The 21303-nt window shown below is 38.6% G+C and overlaps 1 protein-coding gene across 1 annotated transcript in view; it reads left to right on the forward strand.

Annotated features, from left to right (window-relative positions):
• LOC140210614 (Fanconi anemia group A protein-like) overlaps positions 1-21303 on the forward strand; it is a 119763-nt gene that overhangs the window by 72058 nt on the left and 26402 nt on the right. The window contains exons 25-36 of the mRNA XM_072279742.1: positions 3221-3291; positions 5717-5816; positions 6500-6684; positions 7310-7421; positions 8468-8638; positions 9152-9225; positions 9931-10059; positions 10879-10969; positions 11681-11850; positions 13307-13412; positions 15776-15835; positions 21146-21250. Of these exons, the coding sequence (XP_072135843.1) occupies positions 3221-3291; positions 5717-5816; positions 6500-6684; positions 7310-7421; positions 8468-8638; positions 9152-9225; positions 9931-10059; positions 10879-10969; positions 11681-11850; positions 13307-13412; positions 15776-15835; positions 21146-21250 (1374 nt within the window). The remainder of the gene's footprint in view (positions 1-3220; positions 3292-5716; positions 5817-6499; positions 6685-7309; positions 7422-8467; positions 8639-9151; positions 9226-9930; positions 10060-10878; positions 10970-11680; positions 11851-13306; positions 13413-15775; positions 15836-21145; positions 21251-21303) is intronic.

Raw genomic sequence — 21303 nt, forward strand, 5'->3', positions numbered from 1 at the left:
TAATAAACTTTCGTTTTGTAAATCTGTAAGTTTAGGTAGATCTAAAAAATTCAATACACTGTCTATATAGGGCTCATTGGGGGCCCGGGGTTGGGAGTACAGCTCTCGATAATATGTTTCAAAACTCTCCTGAATTTTCCGTATTGTACTCTCCACAAGCTTTGTCTTTGGATTCTTTATTTTATGAATTGTATTGTCTGCTTGTTGTTTTCGTAATTTATATGCTAATAATCTAGCTGATTTACCTCCTACTTCATAATTCTTTTGTCTGGTAAAGAAAATTTCTTTGAGTTTCCAACGTATAAATATCATCAATTTCACGTTGCAATTTCCTAATTTCCTGTTTTCGATTTGAATTACTTTTGTTGCTATCTACAACTTGAAGTTGTTTTAATTTTCCTTGAAGGTCTGCTAATTTTTGTGCATTGATTTTTTTCATGTGAGTGGTAATGGAAATAATTTTCCCTCTCAGTACAGCTTTCAATGTATCCCATAAGATCACTGGTGATGTTTCTCCCGTGTCATTAAGGTCTAGATATTCTTTGATTTCTCCCCTTAATCTCTTCATTACTTTCGGGTTATTGAGTATATGTGAGTTTAGCCTCCATAGTGTTTTCCTCATTTTCCTTTCCAGGATTAGAGACATAGAGACTGGGCTATGATCCGACAGATCAATTGTTGCAATATTACAGTTTTTTATCCTGAGTCTATCTGTATTAAAGATAAAGAAATAGTCTATCCTTGAATAGGCTGAATGAGGGAAAGAGTAATATGTATAATCTTTACTAGTAGGGTGTAATTCCCTCCAGACATCTATAATTCCCAACTCCTCCATCAATGAATTCACTTTCCGAGTCAGAGGTTTATTCTGAGTAACTATTCTTGAAGAATCTAATATAGAATTTAATCTAATATTAAAATCCCCTCCACAAATTACTACTCCTTGAGAACTGACCATTAGGTCAAAAATGTGTCTATAAAATGACCATTCACAACCTGGAGGAGCATAAACATTCAGCAATGTTATTTCTGTACCTTCTATTCTTCCTGTGATTTTTACGAACCGTCCTTCTTTGTCTCTAGTCTCTGAAATATGTTCATAATTAAGAGTACTTGATATTAAAGTAGCTACCCCTCTTTTGTGACTCAATTTATATGATGAATAAAATACATGCTTAAAGCCCATTCTTTTTAATTTTCCATGTTCAGATTGGCTCATATGTGTTTCCTGGAGGAAAGCTATTTGTGCCCTCTCTTTTTTCAATTTAGACATAATCTTATTTCTTTTAATTGGATTCAAAACCCCATTAACATTATAGGAAATTATCTTTACCAATTCAGTTTGCATTTTTCTCTAGTAGAAAAAAAACACTCTCCTTTTCTAACCAAACAGTAAGCAATCCCTTCTCAACAGTAAACCAAGACATATAACCACACCCTAGACATTTTTGAACGTGCAACATTTGAAAATTTTTCCCGACTTCCCACAGTGAGGCCTGAGCACCGACCCGCCTCAGTTCAGAGGGATAACCTCTATCTTCACCCTGTGTTAGAGGGCCTTCAGCAGTTTGAATAATCATAGAGAATTTTCTCCTATTTATGTCTCGACCATATTGCTATCATTCAAGTTATTCCGTCTAGTTTATTTTCAGTTACCAGTTTTCATTATACCTTTAAGTCTGATTTACTCTTTTCAGTCATTTCTCTTAATTAATCTGTGTTCTCTGTACATTCGCGTCTGAATATTTGCAGCTTTTCCTTGTAGTTTGACACTCTGGTTCGTGTGGAGCGTCCTCGCCGCACTAACTGCCACGACTTCTGCCGAATCCTCTCCAGTAGCGACTCCGGTTAGGTGATAACTTTAATAGGTAGTCCCCGGTCCGCCAGGTCCAATGTTGCCTCCTCCACCGTAGCGTAAGTTTTTGTCCCTTCATCGTAAAAGACTCTCAGCCGAGCTGGATACAGGGTCTGGAATCTGATGTTGTTTTCCTTCAGGACTCTCCGTGTTTCCGTATATTCCTTCCGTCTGGCAAGAATCCCCGGTGCGTAGTCGTGGTCTAAACTGATTTTACAGTTGTTCCACATGAAACTTTTCTTTTGCCATGCCCTTTTAAGCACCTCTTCCTTCGTTCTGTAACTGAGAAATCTGACCAGAATCGATCTGGGCTGGGCGCCTGCTGGAGGCTGTGGTGCCAACACGCGGTGAGCTCTTTCTATCTGTAGGTCTTTTGCGGCTGGTATATCAAGGTTCTCTCTAAGTAGCTTCTCCACGAAGGGAATCATCAATCCAGGTTTACCTTCGGGAACTCCGTAAATCCTCACATTTTCCCTTCTCGAGCGGCCTTCTTGATCTATTAGTTTCCACTGGAGCTGGTCTTGCAGCTTCAGCATTTCTGCTATCACCTCCTCTGCGTTTTGTAGCTTCTCTTCAATTCCAACAATCCTCGCTTCGGCTTCATCTATCCGCGAGTTAGTTTTTACTATTTCTCCTTTAATATCTTCCAGCTGTTTGCTGTTATCTTGTCAGAACTTGCGAATCTCTCCGAGAATCAAGGACAGAGTCACCGATTCCCCCTCATTATCTCCGTCCTGGCTTGCCGTGGGGGAGCTAGGCCCGTCGCCTTGCTGCGTCTCTTTATGTTTATCAGCCTTCGGAGCGGACTTTTTAATCTTGTTCTTAGACATCATCCTTGCCCCTTTTATTAATATAGTTATGCAATATTAAGTATTTGTCTAAATTCGATTATGGGGCAGTTTACCTTCTTTTTTGTCGAGAGACCTTTTCCTTACGCCGCCATTCCCTTGATGACCCGGAAGTCCCTGGTCCAAATATTTAAAAGGAAACTGGGTCAGTATCTATTTAGAAAGTAGAATGAGCAGTGTAGTGACATTGATGTTTCTCATATCAACGGGGACAGATAAAAGCTACTTTTGGGGAATGGGGAAAAACTATGGATCGACCAGTTTGACAGGGTCTGATTTTTATTATGTTTGAATTCAAACACAGCCCCCTTCGCAAATTATTACTGCATTGGTGTGAATATTTCAAATTCTCTGGATGCACCAATGTATTTAAAAATCTGTACTTTAATAGAAATTAATTAACTGTATGATTGGATAAAAAACTGGATTAGCTCTATGTAGGAGCACAAATTACAACTGCTATGTACAGTACTTTAAAATATAATCTAATTCAGGCAATGTAATGCTTATTTTGTAGGTCAGAGACCTCCTATTGAAGAGTTTTTGTCAGATCTTTCTTACAACTTCAAGTTTCAATCCATCACAGAGGTAAGCAACTACTGTGATCTTCATGAGAGGAACTTGTATAAGGAACTTAAATGTCTACAAATGCCTTGCCTGTTAGTCATTAGAAGGTGGGTATTGGCCTGATAATGTAGATTAACAGGTTTAGCTGGAGCAGAAAGAAAAATCTATTTATGTGTAGTGCTGTTTGCCTATATGGACTACAAATTACAACAGGAGAAGAAAATGCGTGTGAAAAGGGCAATGTTATGATAGTCATGGAGTAATTCCATATGCAGATAGACTGGCAAAATTCTAATTGGTGCTGATCCCAAGAGAGAGAATTTGTAGAATACCTAGAAGATGGTTTTTTAGAGCAACTTATGGTTGAGCCCACAAGGGGAAAAGCTATTCTGGATTGGGTGTTTTGTAATGAACTGGATTTGATTAGGGAGCTTAAGTTAAAGGAACACTTTAGGAGGCAGTGATCATAATAAGATAGACTTCACCCTGTAATTTGAGGGGGAGAAGCTGAAGTGAGATGTATTAATATTACAGTGGAGTAAAGGGAGTTATGGAGGCATGAGAGAAGAGCTGGCCAAAGTTGAATGGAAGGGGACATTAGCAAGACAGATGGCAGAACAGCAATGGTGGAGTTTCTATGAGCAATTTGGAAGGTGCCGGATAAATACATCCCAAAGAAGAAGTAGTATTCTAAAGGCAGGATGATGTAACTGTGGATGACAAGGGAAGTCAAAAACAACATAAAAGCAAAAGAGAGGGCATACAACAGAGCAATAATTAGTGGGAAGTTGGAGGATTGAGAAGCTTTTAAAAGCCAACAGAGGCAACTAAAAGAACCATAAGAGGAGAAAAGATAAAAGATGAAGGCAAACTAAATAGTAATATAAACAACAATACCAAAAGTTTTTTCAGATATATAAAGAGTAAAACAGAGGTGAGAGTAGATATCTCACTGCTGGAAAATGATGCTGGAGAGGTAGTAAAGAGGAACAAGGAAATGACGGACAAATGGAATAAGTATTTTGCATCAGTCTTCACTGTGGAAGACACTAGCAATATGATGGAAGTTCGAGAGTGTCTGGGGACAGAAGTGAATGCAATTGCTATAACTAGGGAGAAGGTGCTTGGGAAGCTGAAAGGTCTGAAGGTAGATAAGTCACCTTGTGGATGTCCAGATAGACACACTCCAGGGTTCTGAAAGAGGTAGTTGAAGAGATTGTGGAGGCATTAGTAATGATCTTTCAAGATTCACTATATTCTGGCATGGTTCTGGAGAAATGGAAAATTAAAAATATTACTCCACTCTTCAAGAAGGGAGGGAGGCAGAAGAAAGGAAATTGTAAGTCAGTTAGCCTGACCTCAGAGGATGGGAAGGTTTTGGAGTCGATTGTTAAGGATAATTTCAGGGTACTTGAAGGCACATGATAAAATAGGACAAAGTCACGATAGTTTCCTTAAGGGAAAGTCTTGCCTGACAAATCTGTTGGAATTCTTTGAGGAAATAACAAGTGGGCCTCCATTGGAGTATTGTGAGCAGTTTTGGGTCCACTAAATGACAGGATATGCTGTCATTGGAAAGGATTCAGAGGAGATTCACGAGAATGATTCTGGGAATGGAAGGGTTATTGTACGAGGAGCATTTAATGGCACTGGGCCTTTACTCGCTGGAATCTAGAAACGTGAGGGAAGGATCTCATTGAAATCCATCGAATGTTGAATGGCCTGGATAGAGAGGACGTGAAGAGGATGTTTCCTATAGTAGGGGTGTCTAGGATCAGAGGGCACAGCCTCAGAATAGAGGGACATCCATTTAGAATGACGATAAGGAGAAGTTTCTTTAGCCACAGGGTGGTGAATCTGTGGAATTTGTTGCCACAGGCGGCTGTGTAGACCAGGTCATTTGATGTATTTAAGGCAGAGATTGATGGGGTGAGAAAGGTTGTGGGAGAAGGCAAGAGAATAGGGTTCAGCGGGAAAATGAATCAGCCATGATGAAATGGAGGGGCAGACTTGATGGAGCCAAATAATCGAATTCTACTGCTATCTTTTGTGGTCTTACATGAATATGTCATCTCCAACCAAGTAAAGTCAATGAAGATAAAAATCCCTTGTCGTGCAAAAATTTCTTAATCTTAAAAAAAATACTCCAAATCAGATGGAGCAGGATCCAGAAGCCTCAAGTCTACTCCTGCCTTAGTTTTTTAAAATATAATCTCATGTTCAAGAGGCACTGGTAATTATCTGGATATTGTAACTGTTTTGTACAAATTGGTTCTGTTTCAAGTCCAAATGGGATTTTAAAAAAAGCTTTGTTGGTTGCTGAAGATGCTTAAAGACCTGCAGAACTTGCACAACCTGGAACCATTTGCAGGTCTGACATGCTTTTAATTTCTCTCTCTGTCAATATTGGGCATATTTAATCATAAGTATTACATTATGCTTATAGGCAAAGTGAATGGGCATTTTTGTTTGTGAAAATGTTGTGTGGTCACAGAAGACTTCTATGTGCTGTTCTTCTCAGAGTCCTACAGCTCACCACCCTTCAGGTAAGAGGATGGTACATAGGGAGTATTGAAAGGTTCTGAATTGTTAAGAAAGGTGATTAGTAGAGAGTCATTTTCATACTGGAGGTGGAAATGGAATATTTTCTATCCTGACGTTCATAAAGTACAGGGGACAAAAAATACCACGAAATGTGTGTTTTGCCCTCACCTTCAGAGGGTGCAGAGGAGACTTTCCCCAGGGTGGAGGTGGCTAATTCAAGTGGGCATAATGTAAAGGTGATTGAAGGAAAGTATAGGGGGATGTCAGATGTAAGTTCTTCATACAGCCAGTGGTGGGTACGTGGAACACCCTGCCAGTTGTGGTGATAGAGGCAGATACACTTAAGAAACTCTTAGATACATGGATGATTGAAAAAAAATGGAGGGTTATGTAGGAAGGAAGATTGATCTTAGAGTGGGCTAAAAGGTTGCACAACATCATGGGCTGAAGGGCCAGTACTGTGTTGTACTGTTCTATGTTATAATTAACTGATTACCCTGTTTTTGAGGCAGCCCAAAACATCATATCCCCTTCAACAGGATGAAAAGTAATGACTTAGAGTTTAAATTTTTAGGAATTTTGAAAATAATTTTGGTCCAATTGTTAGTTTGTAAATGCTCTTCAGTATTTCCAAGATTTTTTTATCATCTCTAAATTTTTTAAATCATCTCTTCTTTGTATCTAGGGTTCTTCGCTCAGTGATGTTCACATTTTAGGACTGGCTGGCTTTACCATTCACATACACATCTTGCAGATCTGCATTTCAGTGGAGAGCCCACAATCAGCTGATACAGAAGATGTGCCGTTTGTTAGCTATCTAAACCGGTTCCTTGTGTGTAGCACTGGGGATAATTTGACATTCTGCCTGAGGTGAGTGCAGAGACAGACCCGGTGTAAAGTGTCAGTCGCATCCATCAATGAAGGAAGAGAAAAAGTGTAGCAGACTTTATTGGTACCATGTGATCCCCACCATCACTGGCATGGCCTCAGCAGTGTGTACTATTTACGGTGAAGCTACTCCCTGGGTTACCCCTACAGCATCTCTCAATTCTATGACCTCCACCAATAAAACAGGGACAAGTCTGCACGTTCCTGTTCAAATTGAACATCATCCTGATTGGAAAATATGTCACTGGCCCTCCATTGTCACTGGGTTGAACTCCAGTATGAGTACCTCTACCAGGAGGACTGTGGTAGTTCAGTTGACTCACCATAGCCTCTGGAGGGCAGTAGGGAAGGGGCAATAAATGTTGTCCTTGTCAGTAATGTCCCCATTCCTTCACATTGAATTAATGCTTACTGTAAATAGTTTTTCTTTAATTCCATCTGAGAATTGGCAGTGGCTGTGGATTGTAAATCATCTCTTTCCCTTGCAGAGTCAAGTGGTTAACAGATGGATCAGATTATGATACTGACCCCAGCCACTCTACACAGTGCGTGCATTACTGCACGTCCTTTCTCATCTGTGAATGAAGTCATATTTTTTTTCTGGCAGGTTTTGTACAGTAGCGGTGGTTTATGCGATCTGCTTGTCATCATCATCATCATCATCCTCGTCCTCACTCGATGTCGTAACACAATTTGTTCCTTCTGGGTTCGTGCAAAAGGTGAAACATTTTGTGAGCGAGTTTATTGCTGTAACTCTTTGGCCAACTTCACAAAGAGATAATTGCATCCTAATTTGGAAGTTTGATTTATCCTTTATGTTAATAAAAGAATCATTGTCTGTACTGTCAGAGTTTAACTCCTAACCGTTAGGAGTTACAATGGCTACTTGTAATACTATTTATAAAGGTTAAGCCAACTTGGCTGGATATTGTGTTCAGCAGAGTATTTTTAAAAACATACTTGCTTTTACCATAAGTGGCTTCCCAAAACACTTGGTGTGAGTTGCTGAATAATTAGAGACCCATTTCAGAGTAGCTGTGTCACCTGTGACAAGACGAGCAATAGCAGATTTTTAACTAGCCTGGCTGAAAAATCCTCAGTGACTTTTGTATAGATTTGAAACCAGGAAGTTTATAATTAAAATATTTAATTCAATGCGAAATAATAGAGAGTAAAGTTACTTGAGAGAAGAATAGGTGGGATCAAGCATGTTAATTGATTTGGAAACAACATTTTTAGATGTGTATAGAAAAGTTAAAATTTTTGAAAGAATGAAACATCGCATTAAAATTTAACATAAGGAACAGAAGGAGGAGTTGCTTATGCCACCTTCTCCATCATTTAATAAGATCATAAGATCTTTCACCTTGGCACCACTTCCCCTGCACTAAATCCTTGATTCCCTAAATGACCATTAATTATTTAAAGTCAGAGTTGTGGACAACAGTTAAAATTCTTCATGCATTGAGTCATTTTCTGATTACACCAGCCCTAAGTCTATATACTGTGTTTTTTTGGTAGCTAATGAGCCAGTTATTGCTTCATTTGTTTCAATGCTTAATATCAATGATGTATCAGTTTGGTGAGGATGATTTTGTTCCACTGCTCATCTGATGATGATTTGTGGATCCCTGCATTGCACTGCACATGTGTGAATGATGCTACTTGTTCTCCAGTCAGAACAACTGTGGGTGCAATAACCCCACTGTTAGACCTGGTGCAAAGACTAGCCTTCCTTCACATCTGAGTTGTTTTTGTCTTTTAGCTGCTGTATATAGTTCCTCGACTGATTCCAAAGTCTAGGAGAGAACACAGAGGGGTAGTAGAATTTACCTGGAATAATCTTGTTGGTCTTAATTTAAACTGGACCTCTGCAGCATTTTCAGTATTTAAGCACCGTACATTCAAGGAGCTTGCACAGATGAAAAACTTCCAGGTAACTGAAATATGTAGCTTTTCAGACTGCCTTTGATTAGCTGTATAAATATCCTTAAACTACAATTAAACACAATTTCACTTTACATTAGTACATTTTAAATTTAAAACATCGCAGTTCAATGTTTAAATACTGGTATAGTAGCCTCTGATAGCGTATTGACAATCTGTAAGGCACTCCAACTCAACCAAGGTTCAAAGTAAGCTCTCAGTATATTAATATCCAGTAGCTTTACACTAAGTTAAGTCCCAAGGTGTCATATTATTACCATATGTTTAAGGAAAGTAAAATCTTGAAGAAAATTTACTGAACTGAAAATGGTAAATAGCTCAAGTTCCATTGTATTACAGGAACATTTACCTGCCCTGGTAATTAAATTCACTTGATTCATGTTCAGTTCTGTTGAAAAGTTCAAAACATGGCCTGTGTAATTGTGCATTTTAGTATAATATCAGGAAATTGCATCTTTTATGTCATTGAAATTAAAAGGATCAATTACCTCTTCTTCTATAGCTAACATTTTATGATTGGTTGATGTCTGAACTGGAAATTCAGCCACATGGAGATCTATTAAGTAATGTAGACAGGTAAATATTTTATTGATTCTAATGTAAATATGGAAAATGCTTTCCCCCAGTATGTTGAGTAGTAAATAACCCCGATTCCCTATTAGAAAATACAGTAAACTATAAACACGAGGTTCTGCAGATGCTGGAAATCCAGAGCAACACATACAGAATGTTAGAGGAACTCAGCAGGTCAGGCAGCATCTATGGAAATGAATAAACAATAAAGAAGGCTGAGACCCTTCTTTAGGACAAGAAAAGAATGGGTAAGGCAATAGAATAGAAGTGGGGATGGGAAAGGAGGATTAGCTAGAAAGAAAATAAACTACTATGTGTTTATTTTGGAAATAAATCAGCTTTCAAAGAAGGCAAGCTGTATGTCTCCACTGGAATTAATAATTTACTGTTTTAACCTCCCTGCATAAAAGGATGTTATACCTTATCATTGATTCATTCTAAATATAGTTAAAACATTGTTATAGACTTGATTTTATAATGACTGGTACATTTTAATAGGGATGAATATTGTTAAAATGTCATCTACTTCCAGGTTCCACATATTTTCTGCTTATCTATTGAATATCAGTGATTACTTACAAAGGATTGCATTGTTAAATTGGAAATGTCATTGCTGAGTTTTCCTTTTTCCAGTGATTGTTGAGTGTCAGTTAGACTGGAAATTGACAAGAGACCAGGAACATGAAAGATTCTATGCTTCATTTACAGACAAGAATATCAACATTGGGCCTGTTACCAACATTATCTGCCATCTCCTCTTACAGCAGGGGGCTGTGGAGGAGATCTAGTGACTGCGTGTAGGATTATTATTAATGCATTAATGGATTTCAATAAAAGGTAAATTTCCATAATTTGTTACATGATCAGATTACATTGCCTTTGGTTTATAATGCCCTAACCTTTCACTTTTCACTTTGTCTTATCTTCATTCCCTCAAAAATTTTGACCATGGACTGACCCTTGTTGTCATGTGCCACTTTTTCCTAATGATACAGGGGTTACTAACTTGGAGCACCGGCAGCTCTTTTCTCTGACTTGTTGAAGTTCACTTTCATGACCGGAAGGTAATGTGATATGAACACAAGTTGATAGGTGCACGTGTCTGAAGCATGTTCAGTTCAAATAGCCTTAACTATGCCTCCTATTACCACCATGAAAGATGTTGTCCATGGAGCTGCTGATATGTTGTCTAATTGATCTATTAGAACTTTCAAGGTGTACAATAATCCTGGACTGGGGGAAGTACTCTTCATTTTTCCACTTCCCTTTCATCCAGCACTTGAAAGGTCAAAGAATTGAGGCTTATAAGGACTGCTACAGAAAATCAGTTAAGGGCAGTACAGTTTAGCCTTTGATCATATTGAATGTGGGACAGGCTTCAGGGGCCTGATGGCCTGCTCCTGCTTCTGTTTTCTTGTGTTCCCATTCACCCCTTGGCCACACATCTCATTGGAGAAACCAAGAAGAACAAAGTGATTTGAAAGTCCTGAATTAATAGTATAGAAACAGATCTTTGAGAGTTCAACCTCTGAGTGCAATAAGCATAGTTTACAAGATTGCAGGGCATCACTTTCAGTATCAATCCGGTTAATAAATGTGGGTCTTCATGTGGTCCATAGCTTTCATTACTGGTTGTAGTTTTATGATTACTTGCAGAGCCAAAGTTCAAAACTTCAAAGAATTTGCTTGTACAGAACTTCCTTCAATCAATAGATCGGGTTATGAAAATGTTATCTGTCTCCTGCAGGTAAATATTCCTTTCATAGCACTAACACTGACGATTGGATTAATTTCAGTCCTAATTCTGTGCTGTTCTATAAATATTTAATATTTTACCTTTGAATGACTTTAATTATTACTGACTTTCATGTTTGCATGTCCTTCATGCTGCAGAAAATCTGTTTGGTTAATTTGCTTCTTTTTGGTAAGTTTTCTAAGAGTTGCAGGCGGAGCCCAGGGCTCTGTGGTAATGAGAGGACAGTAATTAAATTGTCACAAATTCAAATATTAAGTTTATTGAGTTTAGATGTAATACACCTAGACCTCTTCACTCATGGGCTTTCTGCATTTCAGCAACTTGATAAACCATTGATCTTATCTGTCAGATTTCATAAATTATTTAGTAAATTTGGTATTAAAAAGAATGGTTTTTTAAAAATTTGAATTTACAAGAACATAAGAAACATAAGTGGGAATAGGCTGCTGTGTTATAATTTATTAAAGCTGATGGTTGTGTTTTAATCTGCTCTCTTGCCTGAGGTCCATATGCTCTGATCTTCCCAATGTTGAAAGCGTGGACTTGGCCTTGAGCCATCAATGACTGGCTTACTAACTCTAGGATAGTGAATTCCAAGGATTTACTGCCCTGTTTTTATAGACTAAAATATTTAGGGTTTTAGGTGGTATTTGGGGGAGATATTTTTTAACAGTATGTTCAGTTTGTTGCATTTGATTGCAGGAAATTGTGTTTGATCTGGAAAGGCTATGGGCAAAAGCACCCGGCAAAAATTTATCACCTGAACGTGGTCATTTTCTCCTGGATGTGTTTCGGGATAGAAAAGCAAAAGTGGAATTGCTGATGTTGAGCCAGCAGTTAGAGCACCAGGCTGAACTGCATCTATTTGTTAGGTAAGAGCAAGAATGAAGATCTTTAAAAGCAATTGTCACACAGTTAAAAAATTATATGCTACTAACATTGAGTATTGAAATCGTGAGCCTTTTCTATTTTCTACTACTATGTAACTAACACATAATTCTAAAGGGTCAAGGAGAGCTTTTAAGCTGAGCTGTTTACTAATTGTTCATAATCTTAACTATAATCATGAAAACTCCAAACTAGTGAGAGCACAGGGAACATAGTACAGTCCAGCACTGGGACAAGCCCTTTGGTCCACAACGTTGTGCCAAACTAATGAAATGAGTAATCAAATCCCTCAGCCTGTACAAAACCATATACTTACATTTGCTGCACATTCATCTGCCTATTTAAGAGTCCCGTGAACATCACTGTTATATCATCCCAGGCACTCACCGCTGTGTTTCTAAAAAAAACAACTTGCCCCACACGTTCTTTGAACTTTCTCCCTATCACCTTAAATGCATTATTATTCTTTTAACCTTGGGGAAAAATATACCGGCTGTCTATCTACTCCTTTCATAATCTTATAAAGTTCTATTAGATCTCCCCTCAGCTTCACCACTCCAGAGAAAAAGGATCAATTTTGCCCAAAAGGAAGTGAGATGCCAATGAATACCTAATTAAACCATATACTTTAATCACAACTTCTTCCTTTCAAATCGTAAAAGCTGCTTTAAATGTCAGAAAATGTCTAGTTCGTGGGTTACATAGAAAAGCTTAATCAGGTGATTACCGCTCACCATTGCAATAAAATGGCTACTGCCTTGAGTCTTATTCTGCTAGTCTATTCCCGCTAACTGTTTAACTTGAACAATAAATTTTGTACTTGTTTAAACATCAAACCCATAAGCAGGTTTCAGTCTGTATCACCTTATCCCTGCAGTCACAATCTGCATCGACTGTACAAATATATCTACATATAGGAGGTGGGAGGTTCTGGATACATTAGTCTTTAAAGGATTTCTGTATGCTGTGCAGCACTATTCGTTTGCCCTCTATGTGTTCACTCAATGCTGAAATAATACTTCAGCCAGCCAATCTTTAGAGCTCCTTAAAAAAAAAAAAAAAATTATTCTTCACACGAGTCTGGCCAGGGAATGCTAACAAATGCTAAGCTGTAAAAACAACACGTCTGAACCAGATGCTGATTTCATCTGACAGTTACACATATCCTTTTCGGAAAAGAGGGCATATAATATTAGATAGAAATGGGAACACTGCTCTATTTCATCCTTAAGAACTGGGGGAGTTTGACATAAACAAGTGAGAGAGGGTAACTATACAGAAACACAAGGGTTGAAACCAGGTAATTTTACCCTGTGTTGCCCAGTTTTATGCTGGATATGCATGATTTCACCTTCAGTAACATAGTAATTAGCTTAATAAAACAAAAGGTGAACACTATTGTTTCTCACACAAGATTCTGCCTTTTTCTGGCATGATTAGAATTCTGTTGGCACTTCCTCCTGTTGTGCTGTTCAGAACTTGCACGGATGGCCCGAAAACAATTCTGGAATGTGGGGAATTCTTCCAGTTTACAAATAGAGAACTGGTAAGTCTGGTTTAGAAAACTATAGCTAACCAATTGCGTTAATTTATAAATATACACGCAAGAGGTTTATGGCGTAATTGATGATAATCGGCAGGAATGTATTTAAAATGCATTGCTCAATAATAGAGAGAATTCCTGTTAAGGTGTCAGTCAGTTGCTGATTTTGACATTTATGGTTGGAACTTTTATTCCTCTGAGGGTCACAATGAATGGGCTACAGCTGCATCAGAATTAGATTTAATATCACTGGCATATGTTGTAAAATTTGTTTTGTGGCAGAAGTGTATTGCAATACATAATAAAATCCATAAATTACAATAAGTATTCCAGCTGATAAACAAGGGGTGAGGCTTTAGTTTCTCATAGTTCTATACTGTGCTCTCAACACGCCTAAGTATATCCAACACACTTGTGGTTTAATGCAGTTTTAAGGCTAAGGGTGCAGTTATCTAAAACAAGCACTGGGACTCATTTTTGTCTTTCCTGAAGAATGGTGCAGCTTTGCATCCTGATTCCATATGAAAGGGAAAACCCTCTTTTGGAAATTCACTCAGTCGCCACTTTATTAGGTACACCTCTACAGCTGCTCATTAATGCAATTACCTAATCAGACAATCATGTGGCAGCAGCTCAGTGAATAAAAGCATGTAGACATGGTTCGGACCAAAATTAACATGGGGAGGAAATGTGATTTAAGTGACTTTAGCTGTGGAATGAATGATCACTGGTGCCAGACCGGGTGGTTTGAGTATCTCAGAAACTGCGGATCCTGGGATTTTCACACTCTACAGTCTCTAGAGTTTACAGAGAATGGTGTGTAAACAAAAAAAAACATCAAGTGAGTGGCAGCTCTTTGGGCAAAAACACCTTGTTAGTGAGAGAGGTCAGAGGAGAATGCCCAGACTGGTTCAAGCTGACAGGAAGGTGACAGTAACTTAAATAACCATGTATCACGACGGTGGTGTGCAGAAGAGCATCTCAGAATGCACAACATGTCGATTCTTGAAGAGGCCAGGCTGTAGCAGCAGAAGACCACAAACATAACTCACTAGTCACTTTATTAGAAACAGGATGTAGCCAGTAAAGTGCCCACTGAGTATAAATGTCAAGTCAGAAACAACAGGACAGGTAATTAGACTGGGTGTACAGAAGGAATGAACCAGCCATCGGAAGTCCTACATTTTGCCCTTATTTGACACCACACTTTCTATTTATTTGTACTTCTGAGCATCTTGAGAAAGGGGCAATGGTCTGCAAAGTGCAGTCTGAGGAGCTGGATTTGCAATGTGTAGGCACCCATGGCACAATGTACAAAAGTAATGTGTGAAAATAAGGAGTTGCCCACTTGTCATGAATGTCTTTGTCAAGGGGCAGTGGAAGCAATCTTTAAATATTTTCAGACTGAATTGGGTAGAATCTTGGTGAGCAAATGGGTAAAAAGGTACTGGGGTAGGTGAGAATACAGCTTAAAGTTAGCCATAATTGTATTGAATGATGGAGCAGGTTCCAGTGACTCAAGTCGCCCACTCTTGCACCTAATTTGTATGTTAATATGTACAAATGTACTAAAATAGGAGGTGCAATTGGAAAAAATAAAACAGATGGAAAGTTTGTAGAGCATCTGCAGATTTTCTCTTGTTTGAGTAAGTTTGTAGCAATGTTATTGTTTACGTTATTCATGGTCTGGGTGTTGCACAATATCCACGTCAAGAGTGCATTGAAGCTTCAGTACCCTCACTGTAGTTTTATTTGTTCCTATCAGTAACGTTATCTTTTTCTGACAATGGGATCACGTAATCTGGATAAAGTTGTTAGTCCTGTTTTTTTAAAAAGGGATTTTAAAAATATTTTAATGTTATTTTCAAGAAATTCTCAGACTTCCTCTATTTGTTGCTTATGTATGCTGTGGAAAATATACTGAATATGTATTACATTGATTACCTTCGGATATCTACCTTGTCAATCTTTTAACCAGTAGAAATATAGAATGAAAATGGAATGTTGTAGTTCTGGAAATCTGTAATAAAAACCGAAAATGCTGGAAATGACTCAGCAGGTCAGGCAGCGCTTTCGCAAAGAGAGATGGTTAATGTTTTGGGTCCGAGACCATGCGTCAGAACTGCTCAGTCTCGTTGTATAATTACCTTATCTCAAAGCTGAGTCCAGCTTACCTTCATAATGCATCCTTTGGTTACCATCCCTGCAAGATGAAGCATTAATCTATTGAAAACTGCTTAATGGTTTTGTCTCGAGTTTCTTGGTTCCAGACACAGGAAGCATTACATGTAGGGTTCATATTAATAATCTTTTAATTGGTGTTCATTAAGGTTGCAAACTCAGTTACCTTTTTCTTTGTTTTTCAGCGGAATGGTTACTCCAAGGAGTTGGCTCTTCCTTTTGATATTACTTTACACTTCTTCAGAGTAAGGAATCCAGTTCATTACCCTCCTGTTCGATATATGTAACATATCTACTACCTCAATTTACTCTGTAAGATACAGAATGAGGCTGTGACATAATATTCCCTATAATAACTGTATTGCGTAATGATTACTATCCAGCCTATCATTTACTGTCCATATTGAGCTGTCCTATCGAGTTTGATATTATAATGGATCTTGCTGCACAACTGCGTAATGAACAATTACCTATGTTGTTCAGTGAGGGTACTTCGTTTATTGGCTGAAGAAGTTTACATATAAGTTCTGGTAGCTTCATGCTCATTTCTTTAATTGATGTTAGTTTATTTTTACTGGATGGAACATGGGCATTACTGGCAAGGCTGGAATTTGTTGTCCATCCTTAGTTGCTCTTGAGAAGGTGGGGATCAGCTGCTATGAATTGCCGTGGTCTTTGTCAGGACATTAGTTGCTAGGACATTTCAGAGTTTTGATCCAATAACAATGAAAAACTGACCATGTATTTTCGATTCAAGTGTACAACTTGGAGAAGAACCTGGAGGTGATGGAGCACCCTGGCACTTACACCCTTGTCTTTGGTGAAAGACATTCCATGTGTTGGAGTAACCTGGATGGGTGACTGCAGTTGGTACATTTTGTAGTTACTGTGTTGTAGTGATTGGAGGCAATGATACTTTTGAGGTGCCAACCAAATGAGCTGTTTGTTTTGGATGTGTTGAGCTCCTTGAGAGATACATTGGAAGAACTGCACTCTTCCAGGCAAGGTGAGGAGCACCCTATCACACTCTCGAGTAATGGTTATTGATGTTTGAAAGGCTTAGGAACATGAGGAGCCGCTTGTAGGATCAAAATTAAAGTAAATGTATTATCAAAGTACAGCTATGTCACTATATACTACCTTAAGATTTATTTTCTTTTCATTTACAGGAAAATAAAATACAATAGCGTTTACAGAAATTCTATCCATACAGACTGACAAGCAACCAGTGTGCAAAAGTAGACAAATTGTGCAAATAATAAAAAAAGTAAATAAATAATACAGAGAACTTGAGTTGTAGAGTCTTGGAAGTGAGTCTGTAGGTGGTAGAGTCCAGTTTTGAAGTGAGTGAGGTTATCCATGATGGTTGTAGGGGAGTAATTGTTCTAAACCTGGTGGTGTGGGACCCGAGGCTCCTATATCTCCTGCCCTAATGGCAGTCAGGAGAAGAGAGCATGGCCTGGATGATGGGTGTCCTTTATGTTGGATGCTGCTTTCTTGTGGCAGCGCTCATTGTAAATGTGCTCAGTGATGCGGAGGGATTTGACTGTGGTGTACTGGGCTGTATTCACCACTCTGTGTAGAGTTTCTGTTGGTGTTTCCATACCAGCCCAGTCAGGATATTCTCCACTGTGCATCTACTTCTCCACTTGTCAAAGTTTTACATGACATGACAAAATTATGCAACTTTATAAGAAAGTAGAGGCACTGTTGTGTGTTCTTTATGATAGCACTTACATGCTGTGCTGGTCCCAGAACAGATTCTCTGATGTGGTAATGCCAAGGAATTTAAAGTATCTGATCCTCTCTACATCTGATTCCCTAATGACTCATGGACCTCTGACTCCTTCCTCCTTTAGTCAATAATCAGTTCTTTGGTTTTGCTGACAGGTGATGGACTGGGCCATATCCACTCTTTTTTTAGTGATCTTTTCCATTCAAGGGCATTAGTGTTTCCATACCAGGCTGTGATGCAACCAGTCAGTGTATTCTCCACTGTACATCTGTAGAAGTTTGTCAAGGTTTCAGATGACATGTGGAATCTAAGCAAGTGACTATGAAAGTAGAGGTGTTGTTGTTCCTTCGTTGTAATAACACTTACACGCTGTACCCAGGACAGATCCTTTGAAATCATAATGTCATAATGCCAAAGAACTTAAAGTTACTGACTCCTCCACCTCTGACCCCCTCATGGGGACTGGCTCATGGACCTGCAGCTTCCTCCTCCTGTAGTCACCTACAGCACTTGTGCTCATAGTAATTGTTGAGAAGATGTTGTTGCCAATCTGAACTAGCTGGGGCCTGAAAGTTAGGCCAACAACAATGTTGTTGTCAGCAAACTGAAATATGTCATTAGCGCTGTGCTTAGCCACACAGTCACAGATATAAATCAAGTAGAGCAGGGGCTAAGCACACGGTCTTGTATGCTTAGGATACCCGTCCTCTTACCTGTTGTCACCACAATATATCTGTGGTTGCCGGTTGAGTGCCCTGTCAGTATACCCTGTGAGAACACTGATGCAAGAGGACTCAGTGATGTCAGTGCCATTGAATGTTAAGGACAAGTTTTAGACTTTGTCTTGTGGAAGTGGTCATTTTCTGAATGCTATCTTGCCAGTCATCATCCCTTCCTGAATATTGTCCAGGTTTTACTTCTACAAGCATGAGCTGAGATCAGAACATTGTGAGCATTCGCACTTTTGACCTTAGAAAGTCAGACTGTGTTATTTCAATATGCTTTCATTGATTTTATTATCATTATTATTCTATTGTGGGTTTATTGAGTATTCCTGCATGAAAATGAATCTCTGAGTTGTATTTGGTGACACATATGTACTTCGATAATACATTTACTTTGAACTTTGAATATTAAAGCACGATCATGGCAACAGGGCATGATGACGTCATTAGCTATGATTTCATGGTCTGGATTACTGCTGCCTTCCTTGTACTTAGAGCTTTGAGCATTATTTCTGTTGGTTTTTTTGTCATTGCTCTGTTGTCTTTGTGGGTGTTTCTAGATACAGTAATGTGAATAAACATTGAGCAAATTACAGTGTCACCTGAATGTGAGAGAGCAGAAGAAAAATGAAATGCAAGTTGGGTGGAAGTCAGAAAAATTGAAAAAATGGGAGTCGATCAAACGTTTATTTTGTCCTTGAGGTTTATGTGTGAATAACAATCATAAAACATGTAATCGCTTATCTATAATCTCTAGAAGGATTCAGTTTGTATGTAAATATGAGAAGTATTCGCAACACAACAGATAAGTTGATGGCAGATAAAAATAAATTATTTGAACTTTACAGACTACAAAGACATGAATGCAATGGCTAAGTTGACGACTAAGTATTCTAGGGAGATATCTTTTAGAGATGGTTAAGATATAGTATGGATTTTCAAAAACTGGAAAGGTTATGGGCAAACAAATATCCTTGGCTAACTAAACTGTGGGTAAGATGATGGATTGGAGGATTAAATCTTTGTTTTTTGGATGGAAAAAAACTCCGGTGGTTGAAGTGGCCTTGATCTGGTGACTGTTCTGTGAAGGGAATTGCTATTGTTTACTGGGGAGAGAGGAGACACTGACTTAGTTCAAACATCTGTAAAAGGAGAAACATTGTGAGGCCTCATTGAAAGGAAATGAGTAAAATAAACTTAAAAAATAAAACTAACCAAAAGTAGGACTGCTTGATAACCTTGCATTGATTTGTGTTTTTCAGTTAGACGCAGCCCCCAATAAACCACCCCAGACAATGATTTTGCCTAATAATTATACTTTAATTATTCTTTATTGATCATAATTAGTGTAGATAACTCAAACATTTATTATGTAATTTCAAACAAGACAATTGTTTTAGTTACACACCTCTTATTTGACAACTTCCAGCTTCCACTACTTGTATTCAAATATTACCCACTCTAGACGAACCCAGTCGGAGTTTTCTGTTCCTGATTCAGTATCTTCTATGATGATTATTCTCTGGAGGTGTTGCTCCTGGTCATCCTTTGAGGGAACTTGTCATATATTTCTTTCCATACCTCTCTGAAATTGCTTTGATTTTACAGGGAATTGTTTAGTCCATTACTTTCCTTGTATGTACGTGTTTCTTTGATTTCAAATTCCTCATCTTCAGAATCACTTTAAACCGCTAACCACCTGAGTGTGTGATTATTAGGATTTCTGCTTTTACCTCTGAATAGGATGTCTCTTCCCAGACAAGGGTCTTGACCCAAAACGTTGACTGTCCATTTCAAAAATCCACCATTGATGCTTCCTGGCCTGTCAAGTTCCTCCAGCGTTTTGTGTGTGTTCCTTGAATTTCCAGCACCTGCAGATTTTCTCATCTCTAGTTTTTTTTTTTGTGTGTTGGTCCAGATTCCAGCATCCACAGTCTCTTGAATCTCTAACATTTCTTTACCTGTTTCTTCTATTCTTGTGGGATTGTTCACAGAGCTTTAAAGCAATTTCAGCTCCATCCTCCTGTTGATACTAGCCAGCTCTTCAGACGTTAAATAGTGATATCAAACAAATTTGCAGCATTCCACCAACATTGCGAGACCACCACAGGAATCTGCCTTTTAAACTTTGATCCCCATGTAGAGCCCTCATGTGCATTTCTTTCTTTCCCCCATCCCACTTCTCTTCCCATTTAACTCACTGACTCCCTTTCCCAAAAGGCACCTGAGCCTAAGCTGCAATCCCATCCCTGCCTGACCTCCTTTTATTTTTAAATGGCATACTTTCTCAGGTACTCCTATTTGAATGACACTTTGCTCTCAACAAAGACATCTCCCAACACTTATGGCAGAGTACTCAGCATCCAATGAGAGAGGACCCAGTTGGACAACCTACACCAGTGGGTACAGTGGGGTCTTGTCAGGCTGAAGCTGGGCTGTAGCATCAAGGTCCATGGTGCCACATTGACATGGGACTGTAATTAGTTCATGCTGTCATAAGATCAACATTAACTTGTTGGCCATGTTATGTGTTTATCACCTTGTACATTAAGAACAAGTAAAGAAGAGCATGATTTTTGGTGATTTTTTTGTCTCCACGTGTAAGACTTGAGTATTTGATTTCCGATATTGATGAACTGTCAATTGTGGGATTTAAAGGAATTCTGTCTGTAAGAGATGCAGATACCCAACTTGGATAGCAGCATATCGTTTGCTTGGACCACTGTGCTTCAGTGAAGTTTCTGGACTGTCTGTTCACAAACACTGTTAGATGTTGTTGTTAAAATAATGATGAGGCTGAGTCATCACTGGTGGCATGTGATAATACAGATTAAACTGAATGTATGTGAGTCGTTCGTTTGCTTGAGATAAGCAACGTCAAATATCAGTGTGGTGCACCTTTGTACTTCTGTATAAATTAATTAGGGCGCAGGAGCTGAGTAGAGCATTTAGTACATTGAAGCTGTTCTGTTCATCAGCCTTTGCACCAATTTTCCTTAATGCCTTTTGTTGAGGAAAAACCCTCTTGTGTTAAAACTTGTTCTCTTCCTCTTGTTGGTGATGTGGAGAATAACTAACAGAATTTTCTGTTTCAGGGTTTGCTTAGTGCTTCGGTGAACTGTGAAGAGCCCAGTAGTGCTGTTGCTGGCATTCTAGATGATAGCAAAGCACATTGTCCTCTGCTCATGCTATCTGCGATGGTAATGACTACTCTGTATGTCTTGACATTTGTAGCCAAACATTAGAATACTTT

Source organism: Mobula birostris, chromosome 15 (assembly GCF_030028105.1).
Source record: "Mobula birostris isolate sMobBir1 chromosome 15, sMobBir1.hap1, whole genome shotgun sequence".
NCBI lineage: Eukaryota > Metazoa > Chordata > Chondrichthyes > Myliobatiformes > Myliobatidae > Mobula > Mobula birostris.